The 22,967-nt window shown below is 45.1% G+C and overlaps 2 protein-coding genes and 1 pseudogene across 3 annotated transcripts; 2 read left to right on the top strand and 1 right to left on the bottom strand.

The window, feature by feature from the left end:
* Positions 1 to 4,949: 4,949 nt before the first annotated feature.
* On the top strand, positions 4,950 to 5,867 carry LOC308091653 (cytosolic 5'-nucleotidase 3-like; the record flags this gene model as incomplete). Its single annotated transcript, XM_080437314.1, has 1 exon — positions 4,950 to 5,867. The coding sequence occupies one exon, from the start codon at positions 4,950 to 4,952 to the stop codon at positions 5,865 to 5,867; it is 918 nt and encodes a 305-aa protein (XP_080293440.1).
* A 5,566-nt stretch (positions 5,868 to 11,433) lies between these two features.
* On the bottom strand, positions 11,434 to 13,733 carry LOC308091652 (cullin-1-like; annotated as a pseudogene). Its single transcript has one exon. The product of its transcript is annotated as a cullin-1-like (transcript).
* A 7,728-nt stretch (positions 13,734 to 21,461) lies between these two features.
* LOC308091651 (protein FAM221A-like) lies at positions 21,462 to 22,391 on the top strand (the record flags this gene model as incomplete). The annotated part of the gene is made up of 1 exon (XM_080437313.1): positions 21,462 to 22,391. One exon carries the CDS (start codon positions 21,462 to 21,464, stop codon positions 22,389 to 22,391), a length of 930 nt encoding a protein of 309 aa, XP_080293439.1.
* Positions 22,392 to 22,967: the final 576 nt, after the last annotated feature.

The raw sequence follows: 22,967 nt of genomic DNA, 5'->3' as shown, positions 1-22,967 counted from the left end.
TTGATGAGTGTGTGCTGTCATTCAGTCAGTATAGATCTATTTGATGTGTGGGCGCTGGCATTCAGACGGTACTACTCTATTTGATGTGTGGGTGCTGGTATTGAGGCGGTACTATATATAGCTCCTGACACGCATGCCCGAGTAGGCCGGCACCCTTTAAATCCACAGATCCCTGATCATATGATACTGTATCATCAATATGATGTCATAGTACTGACGTCACAGACTGGCCTCCAAGTACTTTGAAAATGAGTACTCTGACAACAGGTGCAACGGGTACTCTAAAAACGGGTACATGGTACAATGGGTATTGCCTAACCAAAGAGGCATGCGTTCCAGCGGGCATCGCACTAGTAGACATACTACTACTACTTCTACTACTAATAATAACTAGAGGTTTGGGCCGCCCTCACATCTAGGTCCGATCAGCTACATCACAGCTACGTTGCATCAGTGATCCAACTGATATGGCCATATATGGAGATGCGCAGTAAAGTGGGGTCCTAGCGACCAAGAACAAAGGTGCTGCGGCCAAAGATAAAGTTGCTGCGGCCAAAAAGAAGGAAAGCTGCTGTGGCTAAAATGTAGTATTTACTATTTCATATGTTTTGCACTCTAAAGAGAGATTGTCATTTGGTTTAAAAACAATTCATGTTGAGTAATTGTAACACAGGACATACTGTCAAATGTTTATTGATTCATCTGTGTCACTTTTCATTTCTTATAGAGCATTCAGCTTTATTTAAGTATGGTTTATGATGTGTTTGTCAGACATATTTGTAATGATTGTAGGCTACTGTTTCTCTGCTTTCCCACCTTACAGTTCTTACGGTGGTTCCAGGAATAAATGTTCTAAAAACATCAGTTTTAGATCCATCCTTATTAGCCGGGGTTGCTTACAGTAAGAACTTCACCCTTCCTGTCTGATGACAGCAAGTACGAACTTAACCCCTTCCTGTCTGATGACAGCAACAAGTAACAACTTGACCCCTTACTGTCTGATGATGGTCAAGAAGAGCTTCACCCTACACTTATATGATGACAGTAGAGGTCCTACAACGTTTCTGAAGACTGTGGTTCTCCTGTAAGGAAAATGGAAGAATCAGCAAACACAGACCAGCCGATGGAGCCTCCTCATAAGGACGGAACGGAAGAGGAGGAGCTTCACCGCACTGGTCATCAACGGAATTCCACAGAGCAGATGTTTGCATTCATGAGGAGGCCCAGAAAGAAGAGAAAAGGATCACCCAACTGTACAAACAATGGAAGGTGCAGGCTCGCACAACAAGAGAACAGCTTAAGACAGACATTCCTAAGAGTCAACTTGCAGAGCTCTTTGACACAATTAAAAAGGCAAAGGCTGATGTCTTGAGCGTTTACATAGAAATACAAGATTACATCACTCCATCCAATGACACAAGACGGCGGATTGATGCTTGTGAGGTAGTGACAAAGGACATTGCGACAGTCATACATGAAAGAATTTTAGGCAATAATGGAGACTTCGACAGTCAAAAGGTAAAGGAATGTCTCCGTAAGCTACTTGAGCCAGATTATGCTCGTTCTGTCTACGGATCCACAGCCTCATATACAACACACAAGTCCAGCAGAGCATCAAGTATACGGTCATCAAGGTCTACAAACCCTATTGCAGCTAAGCGGGCAGAAGCAGCAGCTGAATTAGCACAGAAGGAGCAGGCGCTGGAAAGACTAGAGGCACAGAAGGATATGACCATAGTACAACAGGAGCGGGAGATGGATGGAATGGAAAGACTAAAAGCACAGAACGATATAAGCATAGCACAAAAGGAGCAGGAGCTGGAAAGACTGAAGGCACTAAGGGATGTAAAAGTAGCAAGAGCCAGACTACAGGCCTATACTCAAGCAATGGCACAAGAGGACAGCATTCACTCTACCAACCCCAACGCTCAAGGACAGCAGCATACAGCTGCAAAAAATGTGTCTTCATCTCCCATTCGACAGCCCATTAACGTCACGGCAGAGCCACAGCAACCTGTGTTTTTATTTCCCATTCAACATGTCACTACAGCATCCCAGCAACCGATTAATTCACCTCCTCTTCAACAGCCTATCACGGCAGCATCCCCACCTCCAAATGCAGATGTGTCAATTGCATTGCTCAAGCCACATTGGAAAAACGGAACCCTGAAGACAATGAAACGGACAAGGCCAACGTCTTCCATGCACAAGCTGCTGTAGAGAACAACGATCAAGGGTCTACTAAAGTAAGTGTCAAGCCATGTCTGTTCTGTCAAGACGGTAATCATATGATTCACAACTGCACTGCATTTGTCACAAAGTTATTAGAAGAGAAACAACAATTACATGAAGGAAAGGAAACTCTGCTACGGTTGCATGAAACCAGGTCACAATGCAAAAGACTGCCGTCACCGACACTTCTGTGACACCTGTAAAGGTGAACATCCAACATGCCTACATGATGACGATTACATATAGAGAGCCAACGCTACACCAGTCTCAAACCAAGGTAACACTAATGACACGGCTATTACGATGTCTCTCAATGTGGATTCTGAAGGGCCGTCAGCAAATACCTCCATTCAGAGTGACACCTTCTTTATTGACCAGGAAGTGAGCAAGGATCTACAAGTTGAATCACGTCCTGTCAACCTGAAGATAACCACTATGGTTGGTAAGGATGTCATCATGCAGAGTGAAAGGGCTTCAGGTCTCGGAGTAAGAGGCTACAGCTGTTCAAGGGCACTAGCACCAACACAGGTAATTATTGGAGGAGAAGAGGAACCCTATGCTGTTCACACAGAACTGGGATGGAGCATTGTGGGCCGTTCAGAGCCATGCCATGACTCGCCAAGTGTCAACACTATTTTTCACAGAGTCAACATTAAGGATCTCCGCCCAGTATCTCCAGCAGAGGTCATCGAGGAAGGTGATGAAGAGGAAGTGTGTGATGAAGGAAAAGGAGAGAAAGGCTATATACCTCATCAAGGAGTAAATCACACCAAGGAGTCAGATCTCATCACTGCAACAGAACTAGAAGCAGAACATTGTCTAATCAAAGACCTGCAGGAAAACGTGGATCCAGAAGAGTTGAAACTGGGGAACAAAGGCATTCACCTGCCATCTCCCACCCTATTATACCCTCCTGATGCTTGCCTTGACAAAGAGGGTGTTCTCAAGGTGGGAGGACGGCTGTCCTCTCTTCCCAAACTCATCATGCACCAAGCAATCATCCCCAAAGGTCATCATAGTAGACGGCACCGGAGACTATTGGAGAAGCGAAGGATGGCTGATCTTCACCTCAACGAGTGGAGACTGGGAAAGGTTTCAAAAGCCACTACGGATAAAGATGGACTCATGAGGGGAGTCGGTCTTGGAGACAGAAATCTGGACAAGAAAGGGGAGCATCTCTACAAGATGTCTGAAGTTGAGCAACCAGTTCAGAAACTGTCCTTTCTGCTAGATACGGGTTGACTGCCCTGTCGCTATAAAGCGTATCCTTTCTTATTTGTTTTTCATGCTTTAATTGTATGGGTGATTTATGGCCTGTCTTGCTTAAATGTTTCTTTGAGTGAGAAATCATTTGTGTTTTGCATTACTTAGGGTCCTGCAATTCACTCATGTTTTGGTGGGAGTGCAACGAACCACTTAAATATTTACTGTTATTTTTCATAAGAAAAGCCCACCAGATGCACCTCCTGGCCAGAAGACGGCGCTATTGTCACCCTAAACTTGCCAAACCATTGGACTTTCAAAGATACATTACTGTGGACTTTTGCCAAATTATATCATCACTTTATTTGGGTCCTTTTATTGTTTACATTGGACATATAATGTTTTATTGTTGATGCCTCAACTGACACCTTTACATTGTTTTACTTGAAATAATTGTATTTGAGTTTGTTTTAATTAGTCTGTTATGGTAAAGGCTTTTATTTTGAAACACCAAAACAGGAAGGATGTAGACTCCACTGTGTACATTTAGCACGTCTTTGCAAAGACGTCAGTATGAATGAAAACAACCTCAGAGGAGCATGTCCATGTTCCAACCGCAAGGTTTATTTTGTTTAAGCACCTGGCTAAGGGCACAATGTATAGTTTATTATTGCTGCATTGTGTTGTTTGCATCTCTTGTCACTTTCTGTCCATTGTGGATTCAGTCACCAAGTTAATAGACTATTTTGAATGTAATTCTGCTAATCTATTCTTAGACCCATTGAGAAGCCTCAGTAACGTGAATAATAATTAGATACATATATATGGGTTTAGATTGTATCTCATAATAACAGTGCATCGACTAAAAGGTACATTTCGTGTTGGTCAAAAAGAGATACTTTATAAATAACAACTTACATGTCATTGTTGTTGGTTTAAGTGATTAAGATAATTGCAGTATTTACTATTTCATATGTTTTGCACTCTAAAGAGAGATTGTCATTTGGTTTAAAAACAATTCATGTTGAGTAATTGTAACACAGGACGTACTGTCAAATGTTTATTGATTCATCTGTGTCACTTTTCATTTCTTATAGAGCATTCAGCTTTATTTCAGTATGGTTTATGATGTGTTTGTCAGACATATTTGTAATGATTGTACTGTTTCTGTGCTTTCCAAATCATCAGTTTGAGATCCATCCTTATTAGCCGGGGTTGCTTACAGTACAATATGTAAGTACATTGAAGGCGGGGAAAGAAGCCTAAGTATTAGCCAGAGCACTGATCAACAGTCTGTGGCAAGTTTTGGGGCAAGTGGAGTGATCGTGTGCTGAGCAACCCCGGACGTACTTTTGGAGGTCATTTCAATTATAGTAGTAGGATAATAATAAAAACAATAATAATCCGTATATGGGGCTTTTAGTGAATGTCATCGTGTCGTAATGGATTACAAACATTGTAATCAAATTACAGTACGGCTGAAAGAAACCACATCACAACCACTCTCTCTGAAAATGATAGCGGAGTTATCGAATGCCTCCGTGTGTATGAGGGACCGTCGGAGAGTGGAGAACATCCTTGAAGCCATGCGGAAAGCTGGTCCCAACACCGTCCAGGTCATCTCGGATTTTGACATGACCCTCACCAGATTTGCGTATAACGGGAAGCGGTGCCCTACCTGTCACAGCATACTGCACAACAGCGCACTTATTGGCGAAGAATGCAGAGAAACGTTGAAGGAGTTGTGCAACACGTACTACCCCATAGAGATAGACTCGTCACGATCCATAGAGGAGAAGCTGCCCCTTATGGTGGAGTGGTGGACGAGAGCCCACGAACTGTTGGTGCAGCAGAAGATCAAGAAACACCTGCTGGCCTCGCGGGTCCGAGAATCCGAGGTCATGCTGAGGGACGGCTACAAGCTGTTCTTCGATCACCTGCAGGAGCACGGTGTCCCCCTCCTGATCTTCTCCGCCGGAATAGGAGACGTCCTGGAGGAGGTGATCCGCCAGGCGGGGGTCTTCCACGCCAACGTCAACGTCCTCTCCAACTACATGGACTTTGATGAGGCGGGCGAGTTGAGGGCTTTCAAAGGAGAGCTGATCCACACCTACAACAAGAGAGACGGCTCTCTGCTGAACGCGGGCCGTTTCCGGGAGCTGCGAGCGCGGCCCAACGTGCTGCTGCTGGGCGACTCTCTGGGAGATCTGACCATGGCCGACGGCGTCCAGGACATGGAGAACATCCTCAAGGTCGGCTTCCTCAACGACAAGGTGGAGGAGAGGAAGCAGTCTTACCTGAACTCCTATGACATTGTCTTGGTGAAGGATGAGACCTTGGAAGTCGCCAACTCCATACTGTTCTACCTCACTGGCAATAAAGATATGATATTGAACAATCCGATGCCACAAACGGAAGGGGTCATCCAGTAAGGAGGGCACCTGCTCAGAGAGGGTCAGTAGTAGACCGCGGATTCCCAACAGAATTTTTTTTTTTTTTTTCTCTTCTGCCTTTATTGATTGTACACAGTAGAGAGAGACAGGAAACAGAGGAGAGAGAGAGAGGGGGAGTGACACGCAGCAAAGGTCGCAGGTTCGGGATTGGACCCTGCGACTCACTGTCAGGCTGCTTTAGAGCCTATATGTGGTATGCGCCTTAACCGCTAGGCCAGCGGCGCCCCACATCAGAACATATTTTGAGCCAGGGAACGCCATACAAGATGGTTCAAATAATGTTTTTTTTTAAATAGCCGATGCACTATATAGGTAAAAAGAGGTTAAACTGATTTGGAAGCTATATCAACTGACTTTTCTGGGGTCCCCTGGAACCCCCTCCTCAAGGACCCCTGGGGGTCCCCAGACCCCGCTTTGAGAACCACTGACATGTAGGATGATGGCTCTGTCACATGCTGCAGCTTTCCTGCATTGCTTGTGAGATGAGATGGAGTTGTTATCTGCGTTCAGTGATTCTCTCTGCCATGCAGTGTGATTGTGCAGTGAAGTCCTGAGCCTGGTCACAGGTTCTTCTAAGGCATATGTACTGTGGGATGTTTGTCTTGTCAAATGGGAAAGACGGGGAGCTGTCAGCGTGTAGGTGTATTGTATTGCAATGGCGGTGTGTAGCTGTCAGTGCTCTCGCTTGAAGAAATAGATTTTCTTTGAATAATCCAGAGACAGTCTGATGTTACTGTCGATTGAATTCATCAATGTTTGGAAGTCCAGTAGATCAGATTCACATCCTTTCCAGATGATAATCATGGGTTAGCATCCCCACCAGATGATGTTCTGTAGATATTTGTTTTGGCTGGATGCTGGTATATGTTCCTCTTCCCACAGACCAAGGAAAAGGTTGGCGTGGTTTGGAGAAGCTGTGCCTTTCTGTTTTTTGTAAGAATTGTCTTGAAATGTAAACACATTGTTATTGGGGACCCAGTGGAGTGGGGGTTTCCTTGCTGAGGAAGTGGTCCCCATGCATGGCATGAAGGCCTCTCTGTGTGTTCAGTGTTGGTGTACAGGGACTCTACATCAAGTGACCAGGAAATCAAAGTCCACAGTTTTTAGTTTGTCATTTTATTGTTAACATGTGCACCATTTTTTTAAATGAATGTATGTATGTATGTATGTATGTATGTATGTATGTATGTATGTATGTATGTATGTATGTATGTATGTATGTATGTATGTATGTATGTATGTATGTATGTATTTGTTTATTTTTGAATGTTTTCATTTATTTATTTATTTAATATTTTTTTTAAATAATTTAATTTTTACTTTATTTTATATCCACATTTATTTTACAAATGAGGGGTGAAATACATGTATATGTTTTTTTTTTTTATCACAATCAGGCCCAATATTTCTACAAATACTACAAATTGCTACAACACATGTGATATTCAATCATTTTGGGGATAAACAAGAAGTTGAAGGATCAATTTAGGCCTGATAATGATGTACTGACCGTGCATGTTAAAATGATGTATACTTAACTGTATTTCTGACAATTTTCCGAAGCATACATTTATTATTATTTTTTTACATAAAAAAAGAATAAATAATTTTTAACGTTGAGGTGCCCATAAGGTTCACTCTGTGAATGCTCTTGGGTTTGTCAGAAAATGTCATTTTACCAACCTTTTTGAAGCCCTGTTGTCAAACACAGCCCTACATTTGGTTCTATACTCGTTATCCATTGGCCATTGTTGTCAGATAATCCGCTTGTAAATATGAACATGGTAATTCTATAATGTATACATGGGGAGCAGGCCTGGAATTGTGTAATATTATAAGGGGCAAGGCCACTTATTGGCCTTCGGTGTTGTAAATTTGTAGAAACTACTGAGTTTAAAATTCAAACACCCTGGACCAATCAGATGGATCACTGGATCCATTAGAAGGTGGGGATGATGGGGGGGGGGGGGGGTATATCTGTCTAATGGGTCTCTGGGAAGAAAAGTTGATCCTGAATCCTCTTTATAACCTCTCCCTAAAATAGCTTCAGGTCGTAAAGATATAGTAACAATTTATGAATGCATGGAAATATTATTATAATAATACCTCAAATTTATATAGCCCAAAGTCATTTTACATAAGGAAAGGAAGGAACCAACTTTAACCCATTAAGACAGGGTCATTTTTAGATTTGGGCTAAAAAAAAACTTTATTTTACACTTAAGCTATTCAAAAATAGCAGACCGAGTGTTGAGCTACGAGCTTGTAATTCTTTTTTTTTTTATGTGTGCAAATCTGTATACTTTTTTTACTCAAATCTTCTGGGGGGTCCCTGGAACCAAATATTTTGGTGTGGGGTGGCGGCCAAATACATATAATTTTGGGGGTCCTTGACAATTATGAAATATTTTGAGAACCACTGATATAGCAACATACGTTTTTTAGAAAACTGTTGGGATTTAGAAGACATTTGTAGAATCGACTTCAGGTCTTAATGGGTTAATAAGAAAAAACGAAAACAATAAAGACATAAGTGCAAAGACATAAGTGCTAGATTAAAAACAATAAAAAGTTAAGCATGGGTTGGAGAGACATCCTAACTAGACCTCAACTGGAAAAGGCTATCCTGAAGAGATGTGTTTTGAGTGTGGTTTTGCGTGTCTTTAAAACGCCCCCTGAAAGCTCTGCATGTATGTCTGTCCGTCACATATCTCAAGAACCATCTGACTGATAAACTTCAAACGTGTGTGTGTGTGTGTGTGTGTGTGTGTGTGTGTGTGTGTGTGTGTGTGTGTGTGTGTGTGTGTCCTAAGGGAAAGGGTTAACAAAACAAAAACAGACTTAATTGGCAGGATGATGTGAAGTGGGAAGTTGGTCCCATTGGCGGTTGTCCAAAAATCCATCTGTCTGTCTGTGTCCCTTTTATGCAGCTTGATGGAGATCGGTTGTCTTCCTGTATAAATGAGTACCTACTGTATATAGGTTAACGTGTGTTTTGTGATAATAATCAAAATCTACTAAGTAACTATAACTAAAGTCTTCAAATACTTGTAATGGAGTTAAAGTACAATATTTGCCTCTGAGGTGTGGTGGAGTAGAAGTAAAAGTATTGAAAATTGGCAATACTCCTGTAAAGTCAAAATACCAAAAACATTGTTTTACTTAAAGCGGCACTAACTGTTTTTAAATGAATACATTTTAATTTTGTCCAATCTGGTAGAGTATGTTAATACAATATAACTATTTTAACTATTTTGTCTCCTATCCTACCCTATATTAAAATTGGTTTAAGGGTCTAGGGCCAGCGGGCTCATGTCACCATGACTCAGCCAAAACCATATTAGAAGTTCCCAATGCAGCTACGCCCAAATATGGAGTGTGTTGTCTAACCTCAATGTGTCGTCATAGCATCAGGCACAAACAAATCTCTCAGCTCCATATATGGGAACAAAAGGGGCATGCCCATATGTCGTACAAGGACTAACAGATCAAGATATCTCCATATATGGGCATAAAGGGGACAAGGACTGATAGATACAGTACACAGAGATCTCCATATATGGGCATATACTGATGACATCAGGGATCTCCATATATGGGAATAAAAGGGAAAAACACTGACAGATACAGAGATTTCCATATATGGGCATAAAGGGGACGAGGACTGAAGGAAACAGAGATCTCCATAAAAAGGCATATCAGTCGAACTGGCGGTGCGACGTAGGTGTGAGGGCTGCGTAGCGGCCCGAACTTCACTCGCCAGAGGCAGCACAGTAGTTAAGATACAGTTACAGGGCAGAAATAGTAATGTAGATACAGCAGGATAAAGACAGCACACACAATAGAAACACCATCAAACTAGAAAAAGTGCTCCTCGGAGCACAGGTCTCCGCCAGGTCAGGTACGTTATTGTGGCCTCCTGGTGGCGCTATAATAGGCCAATGTGAAAAGGGTGGCATTTCTTCCTCGGCCTAGTGGGAATGTGCGTGCAAATTTTCACGGAAATCGCACGCCGCGTTCATGATTTCAGACATTTTGTTAAAAACGGACCAATCCTGCAAACTTTGGAAGTCAACCTTAGCCAATCAGGATGGAATATGAAATATCGGACAGATGCGTCTTACTCACATGACTATAGAGATACTGTGTACCGATTTGTGTGATGTTTGGATAAAATCTGAAGGATTAATATCCAAAAATGTATTTGACATAAGTCGGCCTCCTGGTGGCGCTGTAAAAAGCAGATGTGAAAAATGCAGTGCAGATGTTTTTCCTTGGCCTCTAGGGAGTAGGCGTGCAAAGTTTCACGCAGATCGGTGCAGTTATATTTAAAAATGCAAATCGGCCTGTTATAGCGCCACCATGAGGCTGATGTGAAAAGTTTTAAGTGCCATTTCTTCCTCGGCCTAGTGGGAATGTGCGTGTGCAATTTTATGCAAATGGCAAGCTGCGTTCATGATTTGAGGCAGTTTGTTCAAAACGGACCAATCCTGCAAACTTTGGATGGTAACCTTAGCCAATGAGGATGGAATATGGGAAATCGGACAGATCAGGGTTGATCACATGACTATAGAGATACTGTGTACCGATTTGCATGAGGTTTGGTTAAAAACTGTAGGAATAATGGGAAAAAATGGGTTTTGCACAAATCGGCCTCCTGGTGGCGCTATAACAGGCCCATGTGAAAAATTTGAGGCAGAGGTTCTGAATTGGCATCCAGGGAGTGTGTGTGCACAGTTTCGCAGCGACCGGGCCAACGGTGCCGGAGATTTGGTGGTAACACACAGACAGGACACACGGACGGACGGACGGACGGACACACGGACACACACGGACGGACGGACAGGGGGAAAACATACTCTCTCGCCATGCCTTTCGGCCTGGCGGAGACAAAAACACCATCTATGTTAACGCGTGCCAATTTCAATAACAGAGAGGATCGAGTTGTTATACATGATCATTTTATTGAATGGAACATTGAAGGCAATTATTCAATAAACATTATAAGCATTTTGGCGATTAGACTCCGTTAACATTTATCGTACATATGCAACATACATATGTATAGGATATGCTTAATAGGGAGAACCCCCCCTGTACATGAGTATGAAATATGATTAGGGGGAGAATTCCGGGAGTCTAAACCCTGGTGGTGGCAGTGCGGAGACGAGACCCTCCTTCCTTCTTAACTCTAGGCGCTAGAGACAAGGTGGGGTTCGGGGATGGAGGTGGGTTGCTTGCTGCATGCTGGAAAGAGAATGACCAGTGTGAGAGGCAGTGATATTTAAAGGCGGAGTCCAACCGCCTGATTGGCTGACTGCAGATTGACTGCAGGTTGGCAGATTGGCTGCAGAGCATATGAACAACTCTAGATCTCCTTTATTGAATTTGCGCTGTGAGCTACATGTCCCAAAACATGACAATTGCCGTCATGTCCCAAACCATGACAATGGCTGAAATGTCCTAATACATGACAATGGCCAAAATGTCCCAAAACATGAAATTGTCTAGTTTGTATTATAAAGCTACAATGCAGTGCTGGTGTTTAGGCCAGGTAGCGATATGTGTCTCTCTCTCCATCCACTCGCTCCAAGTATTCGTTGTCAATCAGGATGTCGATGCATTTCTTGATAACGGGGACTCTGGGTTTGAAACGGGAGGACAGGAGGTTCAGGACTTCGGTTAGAAGCTGCTGATGTTTCAGCATCCTCCTCACCTTCATGATCCTTACGATGGCAGACTGTATGTGCAGCGTGCGGTCCTCCTCTACGTTCCCACGTGTCGTCTCCAGCTCCTGTCTCTGTTCCGTCTTCACGGGGACGTTGATGGTCACCCGCTTTTTCTTATTCTTGTATCCGAGGTTCAGTTTGATGACTGTGTCTGGTTTAAAGTCTGCTTCGTCTATAATGGCATTCTCATCCGCCATGACCAGCAGCTTGGACTTTAACAAAATCTGCAAGACCTGTGCAAGGCTGTCTGTTTTGATCTGTGTGTTTTCACTGAGTTGCTGCACGGTGTACATGTCGCCTGTATTGTACTGCAGCAGAATGGCCATCTGGAACGTAGAAGCATTCAGTGTGTACCTGTTCTCAAAACAGTTGGTGAACAGCTCTCCTTTAGACAGGCGGTAGAGCCAGGTGAGGTTACGGCCACTGTGTCTGCTGGCATAGAATGCGGTGAACCGCTGGTAGGTACGTTCCAACTCAGAGGCAGGGCAAAGGTAGAGGACTTTTGGAAATGCCAGAAACCAGAGGTCAAGACCGTGATACTGAAGTCCAACTCCAGGGGCTCTGAGTTAGAAATGTGTTTCCTGAACTGTTCTTTGAGGTCTTTGCTGAGTTTGACGTCTCTGAACATGCTCTGTAGTTTGTGATTAAATCCACAGCTTAGATTCTTGATCATGCTGAGCTCAACGTCGTCACTAGCGCAGTTCTGGCTGACAAGACGTTTGGCTAGCATCCTAGCATAGAATTCCTCAAACGCATCCTTGTCCTCGATGTACTTAAATAGCACCGTCACATGGTTGAGTTTGTCCTGCATTTCTGCCTCTGACTTCCTGGAGCTCTTTGTAAGCAGTGAGTGACAGTATCTGGCCAGCAGTTCAGGAGACTTGGTGGAGGACTGAGCCATCTCTGTGACTGCATTGTTGTTCATGACATTACAGAAAGCCTTGTCTAGGGCGGCCACAAAGCCGTTGTCGTTGTTGAAGGCAGACATGACCAGATCGTTGTATTTCTTATGAATGTCCAACATGGTCTGGATGTAAACAATAGGGTCACTGAGAGCAGTTTCTCCACAATTCTTAATGGCGACCACGCCCTGGTTGTTGATGTGAGTCTCCAGAAGTCTCCTCAGCTCCCCCAGACCATCTTTGATGCGAGACACCAGGTTGTGCATCCTTCCAAGGTTCAGGATCAGGTCATCTTTATTGTCTTTATTCCTATCAGCATCCAGAAGTGTCTGGAACTCGTCCAGAAGATACTGGAACTCTGTGTGGAAGATCTTCAGGTGTGTCTCTATGAGTACATGTTCACACGTCCTGGTCAGTGTGTCCTGAGTGGACTCATGAAGGACATGACGGTGAGCACGATGCTGTTCCTCTAGCAGACGAGCCTCAGCCTTCTTTGTGTACTCTGTGACTGGTTTCTGTTGTAGGAACTGTGTGCTCTCTATCGTGTAGAAGCGCTCCATGTCACTGAGGAACTCACACTCGAAATACTCTTTGTACAAGGACAGCGCTGGGTCTTCATTCAGACCCAGCACAACGTAAGACTGAACCACGCCACTGATGAGTCTGACGGTTTCTCCGTTTCTCTCTTTCTCCATGAGCTTCAGCACCGCATTTGTAACTTGTTCGTTGATGGGTTTAAACAAACACTCCCTCCATGTAACCAACGCCAGCGAGTAGATCTTGTTAATGTCCTTGTCATTGTTACACCAATAGACCCAAAGGCGATTGAGGTAGGCACAGATGCGATTGAGAAGCTTACTGGACATACAATAGTCCTGCCATTTCTCTGTGTAGAATTTCAACAGACACTCATCCTTCAGGTCCTCTCCATCCTTAATCAGGATGGTTAAGTAGTTCTGGAGGAACTCTTTGAGTCTCTTGTAGAGCTCTAGACCTTCGAACCGATGTACGTGCGTTTGTCCGTCGGGCATGGCGGCCTTGTCAACCTTTAAACTGCAACAGTAGGTATACACATGTGTGTAGAGTTCCATGTAGCGTGTCTTGTTAAAGTTCTGCCGCCTGTACACCTGCTGAATCCCAGCCTGCATGTCATCCCAGATGTGGTCCAACGTCACTTCACACCCATTCAATTCTACTCCAACATTTGGTTCCATAATAGGACTCTATATTACTCTCTACAGCATGTCTTTGAGAATATCTGACTCATCGTGAATCCGTGATGACCTTTTATGGAGCTAGAGAGTCTATAACGTCAGTCCTCTATGATGTCAGTATGACATCATAGTACTATCCTTCCTATATCCAAATATGGAGTGTGTTGTCTAACCTCAATGTGTCGTCATGGCATCAGGCGAGAACATATAACATGTCAGCTCCATATATGGGCACAAATGGGGCATGCCCATATATGGGCATATACTGATGACATCAGGGATCTCCATATATGGGCATAAAAGGGACATTGACTGAAAGATAGCCTTGAGAGATCTCCATATATGGGCATACAAGGGACAAGGACTGACAAATACAGAGATCTCCATATATGGGCTTACAAGGGACAATGAATGACAGATACAGAGATCTGCATATATGGGCATGAAAGGGTCAAGGACTGAAATGGGCATATCAGTCGGATCGGCGGTGCGAAGTAGTCCGCACAGCGGCCTGAACTTATAGTATATTAAAATTGGCTAATGGGAACCGGCAGGTGGGTGGGTGGGCAGACCACATCATCACGCTCATGTCACTATGACTCAGCCATAACAATAAGGAGTTCCCAATGCAGCTACGCCCAAATATGGAGTGCGTTGTCTAACCTCAATGTGTCGTCATGGCATCAGGCACAAACAAATCAGTCAGCTCCATATATGGGCATTGCAGAAGAATGATACATTATACTATATTGTTATTATGGTTGCTTATAGGGCTGTCACGGTTACATAATTAAAACAGCGGTACAATAAAGTGGCACAGAAGCGCTATATGCGATAGTATTGCAGTTCCCCACCAGGCACGCGCGCCGTTTGCGCGCGCGCGAAGCGCAACATTTTTGTGCGGTTTGATTTTCTTTTATTTCGGTTAATTCGGTACCAAAAATGCGTTTTTTGCGGTGTAATTTTCTTTTATGGCGGTTAATTCGGTACCCCATGCGGTTTCTGCGGTTTGATTTTATTTTTTTCTGTTAACAGAACGGACGCGCAGAACGGTGGATGCATATTTATAGCAGAAAGAGATTCACATTTAACTATAGCCATACTCATTCAATTCTGAACAGATTCTTAACATTTAAAATTCTCTATTAGCTGTGAAGGGTCTTCTTTCATTTGTATCAGTCATGATTGTTTCACCATTTCACCCAAAAGGTTTTAAACAATTAGCTGTATTTAAATGTTTAATTAGTCTTCATTAATTTAATGTCAGTGTAAAACAAATGCAGTAGGCCAAATGTTGAAAATGCAAATAAAAATGGAACACACCAGTCTTCTATTTGTCACCACCACCATCACCCCAAAAAACATAAAGCAAAACTAATGCAGTTTTGGCCATTTATTAAAGTGCAAAAATAGGCCTAATAAAGTCAAGGCCCAACAATGGCCTAACAGCGCAAGTGTGCAACACTTCTTATGAATGAGGTATTTTTTCAAACAGTCTGTTTGAGCAGATAGTGCAAAACAAATGTATACCGTAATATAAAAAGAAGTGCAAATGAGAACAGACATATTGGTTTAAATAAAAAAAAGGAGCATGACACTTCAGACATCAGTCTTAATTGAATGAGGTATTTGTCAAACACAAATAGTGCAAAACTAATGCAATATAAATCGAAGTGCAAATAAGAACAGAACATTGGCCTTATTAATAAAAAAGGAGCCTATAGTATTTGTTACAAAAAAACAAAAAAAACAATACAATATATTGTAGTGCATTTGAACAACCTGCATTTAAGAATCTGTCTCTCTTAGACTTAATGAAATCAAAATGCGCATATTTGTACAAATAAAACAAGATCAGAAACGTACAAAAATATTCAATATAATGCCCTGTAGGCTAATAGGCTCAATCTTTTAATTGCAAATAACAAAAACTACTTAATGAAATGAAAATATAAGTCCAGAACAAAAGCCATTTAATTATGCAGTATAGCTATGGCAGGCTAGGCCATGAAATATTGGCTTCTTTAGCAAAAACTAATAAGAGTCAGACCTGGATCATCACGTCCTCGTTGGTATCAAGCGGATACTCCTGTAGGTAACGTGTGAGCTCGGTTTCTGCTCGAATTCTCTTGGGCACTATCAGCACGGGAGCGGCCGTTGGTGACTTCAGCATGTCTCCAAGACTCCTCTTTTTCTTAGCTGGAGGTGGTGTTGGCTCCACCACGGCGACCACTTGCGCAGATGATTCCTCTCCCTCGTCGCGCCTGTCAGTCACATCCAGCATCTCGTCAAGGAGAGCGTATTTCGTTCCCTCTACATCATCGATATAATCGCCCCTATATCTAGGGTCCAGAAGACAGGCCTTTGACAAAAGGACTTGTAAGGGAGCAGGTTTGTACTTCTCCTCAAGAATGGCGCACATTTTTTTTAAAAATCCTTTGTCAAGTTGGTTCTCTGCTGGTGCCAGATATTTTGTAGTCAGAAGATTCAGCACAGGTTTGACTGATGACACAGTAACATAGTGCTCGGCAGACAGCAGGTCCGTAAACTCCGCTACAGGTTTCAATGCTGCATTCACAGACTCCAGAACACAGATGTCTTGCCTGGTTGGAATTAGATGCTCGTTTTTCTTGTTATCTAAAACCCTTTTGATAGCCGGCATTTGCCCCAAAATAATAACTGTCAGTGATAGTCACGTGAATATGAATTGTAGCCTAAATAACAAACACTTTATTTAGTGGACTTTACCTGTATCAGGCAGTGTTGGGTTATTTTGAGGTCGTCCTGCGAATTCGCCAGATCTCTTCTCTTCAACCAGCTCACGGAGAACGCGGAGGCCAAGCTTCGACAGTGGCCCATTGCTCGGGCTGTACGCTCCTTGCTCTTTGCCATTGAGTTTGTGACTGCCAAGTGTAAATTATGTCCAAAGCAGTTAAGCCACGGCCATTTTAACTTATCGTTTATTGCTGCTTTGATATTCGCCCCTTTGTCCGTCGTGATACAAGACAGCTTATCTACATCCAGAGACCAATCAGCCATTGCTCTTTCCAGGGCCTCTGCAAGGTTCTCAGCAGTGTGGTTCTGAGGGACAAACACGGTTTCGGCAACGTGACTGTAGCGCCCACTCCTTGGTCAGATAATGCACAGTTAAACTCATATATGGAGTCATGTTGACACTACTCCACATGTCAGTCGTGGCGGAGAAGTAATCGATATTCTGGAGCTCACTTTTGATTGATGCCTTTAATGTGTACCTTTTGGTAACAGCAGTGTCAGAGAAATATGTTCTCCCAGGCAACTCGTACTGCTTGTCGAAGTTCTGTAGCATGGATTTGAAAGCAGGTTTCTCCACCGTTTTGAATGGAGCCATCTCCTCCACAAGAAATGATGTTACCGCTGCTGTAAGGCATTTATGCCTCTTACTGTCACGGCTGTATTTGGTAACACGAGCAAAAGCTTCAGCCACTCCAACCTGTCGGCTGGAACCGGCCAGAGGAGCTTTGTTCTTCGGGGCTGCAGCTGGCAAACCCGCTTCTACAGACGGATGAGTAAAGGAAAGATGAGCCCTCAAATTAGATGTGTTTCCACGTTTAACTGGCACGTTCTTCCCGCATATTTTGCACACTGCCTCGTCCAAGTTGGCTGGCTCTCCATTTTCGTTTGGAATAAAGCCAAAATATTTCCAAACTGCCGATGTTGCGTTGCGCTTTGAAACGAGACCTGCTCCTGCCATGTTGTTTATGTTTGTGTCGCTGTCGCACGCTTCTGTGTCAGGTGCTGCTACCCCGGATGTAATTATTAGGCGGGAGGCGCGCCCTCCTGGGCGCGCTGCGCGGGATGATGTGGTTTGTGCGGTTTGTCTTCCCCCTTGCGGTTTGTAATTGTAATAGCGCGGTATGCGGTTAATGCGATTATCGCGACAGCCCTAGTTGCTTATACCTAATCTATATTTTACCATCACTTATAGTACATTATATGACATGATGTTTGGTAGCTTGTACTGTAGGAGCCAAGAAGGTCTCCGCTAGACCTGATAGCTATTGTTTTGGTTACAGCCTGTCTATTATGGTTCAGCTTGTCCTGGAAGCAGCTACAGTATGGTCTGATCCCTGTGCTCGTTGGCAGAACTACCGTACCACCAACCTGAGTGTTATTGTATTTCACCCCATGATATCATGTACATTAAAGCATAACCATCACCACCTAGAATATTGTCTCGACTCCTGTTGCCTAATCAATTACTGATTGATCATTAATCCCACGACAGCGCGAAAGGGGCCATTGCCCAATGCCCATATATGGGCGTATACTAGAGATGCGCGGATCGCGGTTTTAGCCGCGGTTGCCGCAGTTAACCGCAGTTTGGGTGGATTTGGGTCAATCAAATATAATTATTAATTCATATTGGATAAACCGCGGGTGAAATAATGCGGGAATTAAATTAATGATATCAATCTATAGGCCTATAATAGCTTTTAAAAAGCACTACATTTCACCGTGTGTGCGTTTGTAGTATTTTAATATTACGTCATTTTACACCAGGCACAAAATAGCCGCTCACGACATGTTGCTTTGAAGGCAGCCAGTGTTGCCAGGTTGCGAGAGAAATAAGTAGCCAGGTCTATGAAAACAAGCCCAAAACAAGTGCCAAACAAGCCCAAAAGTCGCAACACAGAGCATTGTTTTTGCTCTGTGTTTTGTTTTCACTTTTTCTTTCTTTTTCTGTAAAGCACTTTGAGCTGCATTTATGTCATGAAAGGTGCTATATAAATAAAGTTTATTATATTAAAAGTCGCTTATAAAAAGCTTATAAAAAGCCGACATGGCAACAAAGTGGTTGAAAGCGAAAGTAACTTAATGAAGACGTTCGCTTGTTGTTACCATGGTTGTGGATTGTATACAGTCACTGCATCGCGACAGTGGTGAGTAACACTGTTTATAAGAAAACTAACATCAGGAAAATAACAATTATTTGGTGCGGTTGGTGCGGATCTATAAATAGGATGATATAAGTACCGCGGGTGGATGGCGGATGGATAATGAACTTGTTAACGCGGATTTGGGTGACAAAAAAACCCATCCGCGCATCTCTAGCGTATACTGATGGCTTCAGGGATCTCCATATATGGGCATAAAAGGGACAAGGACTGACAGATACAGAGATCTCCATATATGGGCATAAAAGGGACTTGTATTGACAGATACGGAGATCTCCATATATGGGCATAAAAAAAAAACTTGTTCTGTTCTACTGCTGTGTTTTCTTCTGTTCCTTGTTTCTTAGTATGGTTTTGTGTACTCTTATGCTGTAGTATTGTTCCATTGTTTCTGTTTCCTGTTCTCATTGTAGCTGTTGCCTGTCTTGTCTCACCTACCCTTTGATTAGTCATTTTCTCCTCCTGTGTCCTCTTAGTCCCCCAGCCTATCCCAGCGTTGATTGTCTGTTGAGTGTAGGCAGTAAGTATGTGAGTGTGCTTGCACACAGGGTGTGTGTGATGTGTCAGTGCAGTAGTACTGTGTAGAAGTGCTTGTAGTTAGTGCATGTTGCATGTTGTATGTTGCATGCTACTCCTGCTTGCTACTCTCTGCTTTCAGCTACTGCCGCCGGCTAGCCCTCCTTGTGGGGGTGAAAAGAGGAGCCGAGTGGGTAAGCCTCCTCTTGCCGGTACACAGCCTCTCCACCGCCAAGACTCCTGTAGTGCCTCCTCGTGGCCACATACGGTAACTGGGACTTCGCGGTCTCAGGCTAAACTGGAGGGGATCTCGGAGCAGCAGTGGACCCCAGAGGCGAGGTGCGCAGGCCCACTGGTGTGTGGACACGCCCTGGCACCTGCCAACCACTAACCACGTTAAATAGTACCCCCCCCCCCCCGCCCCCCACTGCCTTGTGGTACCTTTGGGAGAAGGAAAGGCTATGGGAGTAAACCCGGACAGATAGTCAGGAGTGGAGCCCCTAAGGCGGCTGGGTGTCACTGCTGACCTCCTGCCGGCAGCTCCTGCAGCCAAACTGATGCCAGATGTATTGCCTTGCTCTCCTCTGGATCACATCAGCACGGCCGAGAGGGGGATTCTGATGATTGGGCAACCCAGGATCTCCATACTCCCTGCCCAGGCTTGCGCCATGGAGAGGTCACTCCAGCCTCCCCCTGGAGGGAGGAAACAACACGGAAGCTGGCAGTCTACGGGTTCTAAGTCCTACCCGTCTGGCGAAGGGAATGGGGCGCCACGTGTGCCAACCCCACAGCGCCAGCGTCATCCTGGCGGGGCATAGGGTAGGCAGTAATTACATCTGGCCTCGGGCGGCTCCACTGAGTGTGTGGTGGCAACTCGGACGCGAGTGCGCTCCCGGCGTACATCTGAGAAATGAGATGACATGTAGGTGTCATTGTTGGCACATGTTAATGCATGGCCAAAATATGTAGGCAGGCAGGAGATTGCATACCCAGTGTTTGTACCCAGAGAGAGAGACACTCTCACACACACACACACACACACACACACACACACACACACACACACACACACACACACACACCCACACCCACACCCACACCCACACCCACACCCACACCCACACACACACACACACACACACACACACACTTGCGTGGGCGAGGGGGTTGTGTTTGCACACACACACACACACACATGATAATAATGGAATTTATGAGGGTAAGCAGTAATCACCTCTGGCCTGGGTCATCTCAGCCAAGTGTGTGTTGGTGTCGGCGACGTAAGTGTGGTCTTGGTGCGCATCTGAGGAATGAGAAGGCATGTAGGTGTTATCATGTGTTAATGCATGTTGTGAATGTGGACGCAGTCAGAGCCGTGCATATATACAGTGTTTGTACCCAGAGACACACACACACTTGGGGGAGGTGGTTGGGTATGCAAACAAAGTACACACACACACACACACACACACACACACACACACACAGTGTAGTTGTTGTAATTTGCACATGTGAATTCATGAAGTAAATTTGGATGGAGGCAGAATATTGCATGCATACATGTGTGTATGTGAAGGAGTGGTGAATTTGTGCTGTAATTGTAAGGGAACAGTAGTAGATCACAGTTGGTACACTGTGAAACTGCAGGGGGTATGTGAGTGAGACGCACACACACAGACACGCGCACTGACTTGGGGGGAGGGTTTGTGTTAGTAAAGAAAGTGGACATCCAAAATGCAAAGCGACGTGAGTAAAGGCCTTTGAAGACAGCGTGCGATTTTTCGCACGGAAAAAAAGGACAATATAATTTTTTCAATGAACACATGGTTCTCTATGACCTCATGCACACCGGCTCTGAATTTGCCGTGCGGCGATGCGATGCGGCGATGCTTTTTTTTTAAATCGAACCCAGTTCGATTCGTGCGTCTTTCCGCATGCGGTAAAAACTGATTGACTAATCGCACCCTGTCTGCAAAGGCCTTAAGTGCTGGTGAGAGGCATCAGGGCAAATTAACATAGGAATGAGCGTGTGTGCATGGCAGTGGTTCAAGGATGCATGTATGGAAAACGTGACGTGACGTGACGTGACGTGACGTGACGTGACGTGACGTGACGTGACGACATTTAGCTTTTATTATAAAACATGTTTGGGTAGTTGATTATATAACAATGCCGACGTTGGTGCTGAGGGACAGATTATGCTTGATTTCAATAAAGAATTATTATCATAAACAATTAACTCTGTGTCTTACAACCAGTGTAGGCTTTGTGTACAATGGAAAGAATACGTCTGGACAAGGCTGCCCAACAGGCTGTTGACGACTACCTGGAGTACAGACGGATCGTGGGTGATGACGACGGCGGCACGCTGTTCACCCCTGAGGAATATGAGGACTACAAGAAGAAGGTGATCCCTCAGAGAATGAAGAACAGGTTGTACGTGAGCTACGGCGTGCCAGGAGGGATGGACTGTAAACTCACCGGCCCTGAGACCGAGTGCTTCTGCACACACAGATACAAGGAACACAAGACGGACTTTGAGGCGGTTCCGGCTGAGCGACCCCTGGCCCTGCCGTGCCGGGTCGGAGGGTGCCGCTGCGTGGCCTACGAGTACCTGCCCCTCGTCGGCTCGCAGCCCATCCGCTGCCGGTGCAAGCACACGGCTCACGACCACAGCGAGGGCGTGGGCCACACGTGCACAAAGTGCTCGTCCTGCGCCGGGTTCCAGAGCTCGTACACCTGCGGCTGCGGCCAGCCCAGCTTTGCCCACCACACTCTGGTCGAGACGAGGCGAGAGCGGGAGGCCCGAGGTCGACCGGTGGGTCAGGACGTCCCGTACGTCGCCATGGGCGGGCTGACCGGGTTCAGCTCCCTGGCGGACGGCTACCTCAGGCTGGACCCCAGCGGCGTGGGTCCCCCCCCGGACTCCGTTCTGTATCCTGAGCGGAGTGGCTCGTTCCAGCCACACGTGTTCGAGGAGGCGTACGGAAACACGGTATCGTCCAGCCGGATGGATGAAGCGTCGTCGATGGGGATCCTTCAGCCTTCGCCAGACCTGAGGACGAGCGAGGAGAAGGACATGGCGTACTTTGAGAGACGCTACCAGGAGAGGCTGAAGGCGGAGAGGATGCAGAGGGTTTCGGCGTCAAGGGCTTCCTCCAAACCGTCCAGAACTTTACCCGGCAAGGCACGTGACTTACAGTGACCTATCTATACATGTAAATAAACTATTTGTGTGTGTGTGTGTGTGCGTGTGAGTGTGCGTGCGCGTGCGTGCGTGTGCGTGTGCGTGTGCGTGTGCGTGTGCGTGTGCAAACCCCTGGACGTCAGTCCAATTAATAGTCAATTTCCTCCTCAGGACGGCGACCTTTGCTGGCCTAGTCACTCTGCACACACGTCATGCGAAGTCCGGCCCCTCTGGCCTCTCCTCTCCTCTCGGCTCCTCTCCTCTCCTCTCCTCTCCTCTCCTCTCCTCTCCTCTCCTCTCCTCCCTCCCCGCTTTGCTTTGCGGCCCTAACCTCTAGTCCCAACCTCCCAGCCTCCCAACCTCGGTGATAAAGAGGTCAGACTTCCTGTATCTGGTTGCCATGGCAACCTGCCAGATCAGGCTGAGGGTCTGATAGGCGAATCAGAGAATCAATCAAACCGAGAGTCCGATCACTGATCGAGGTGGGGTAAGATGCCTAAAACATAGCCATAGCTCTGATCAACAGTCTGTGACGGGTCTTGGAGGCATGTGGAGTGATCCTGTGCTTGCGAATCGCTGCCGAACTTTGGAGCT

The sequence above is a fragment of the Gymnoscopelus braueri genome (assembly GCF_963280865.1).
Source record: "Gymnoscopelus braueri genome assembly, chromosome: 9".
Taxonomy (NCBI): Eukaryota; Metazoa; Chordata; class Actinopteri; order Myctophiformes; family Myctophidae; genus Gymnoscopelus; species Gymnoscopelus braueri.
The sequence above is the reverse complement of the archived record's forward strand: the minus strand, read 5'-3'. Positions and strand labels throughout refer to the sequence as shown.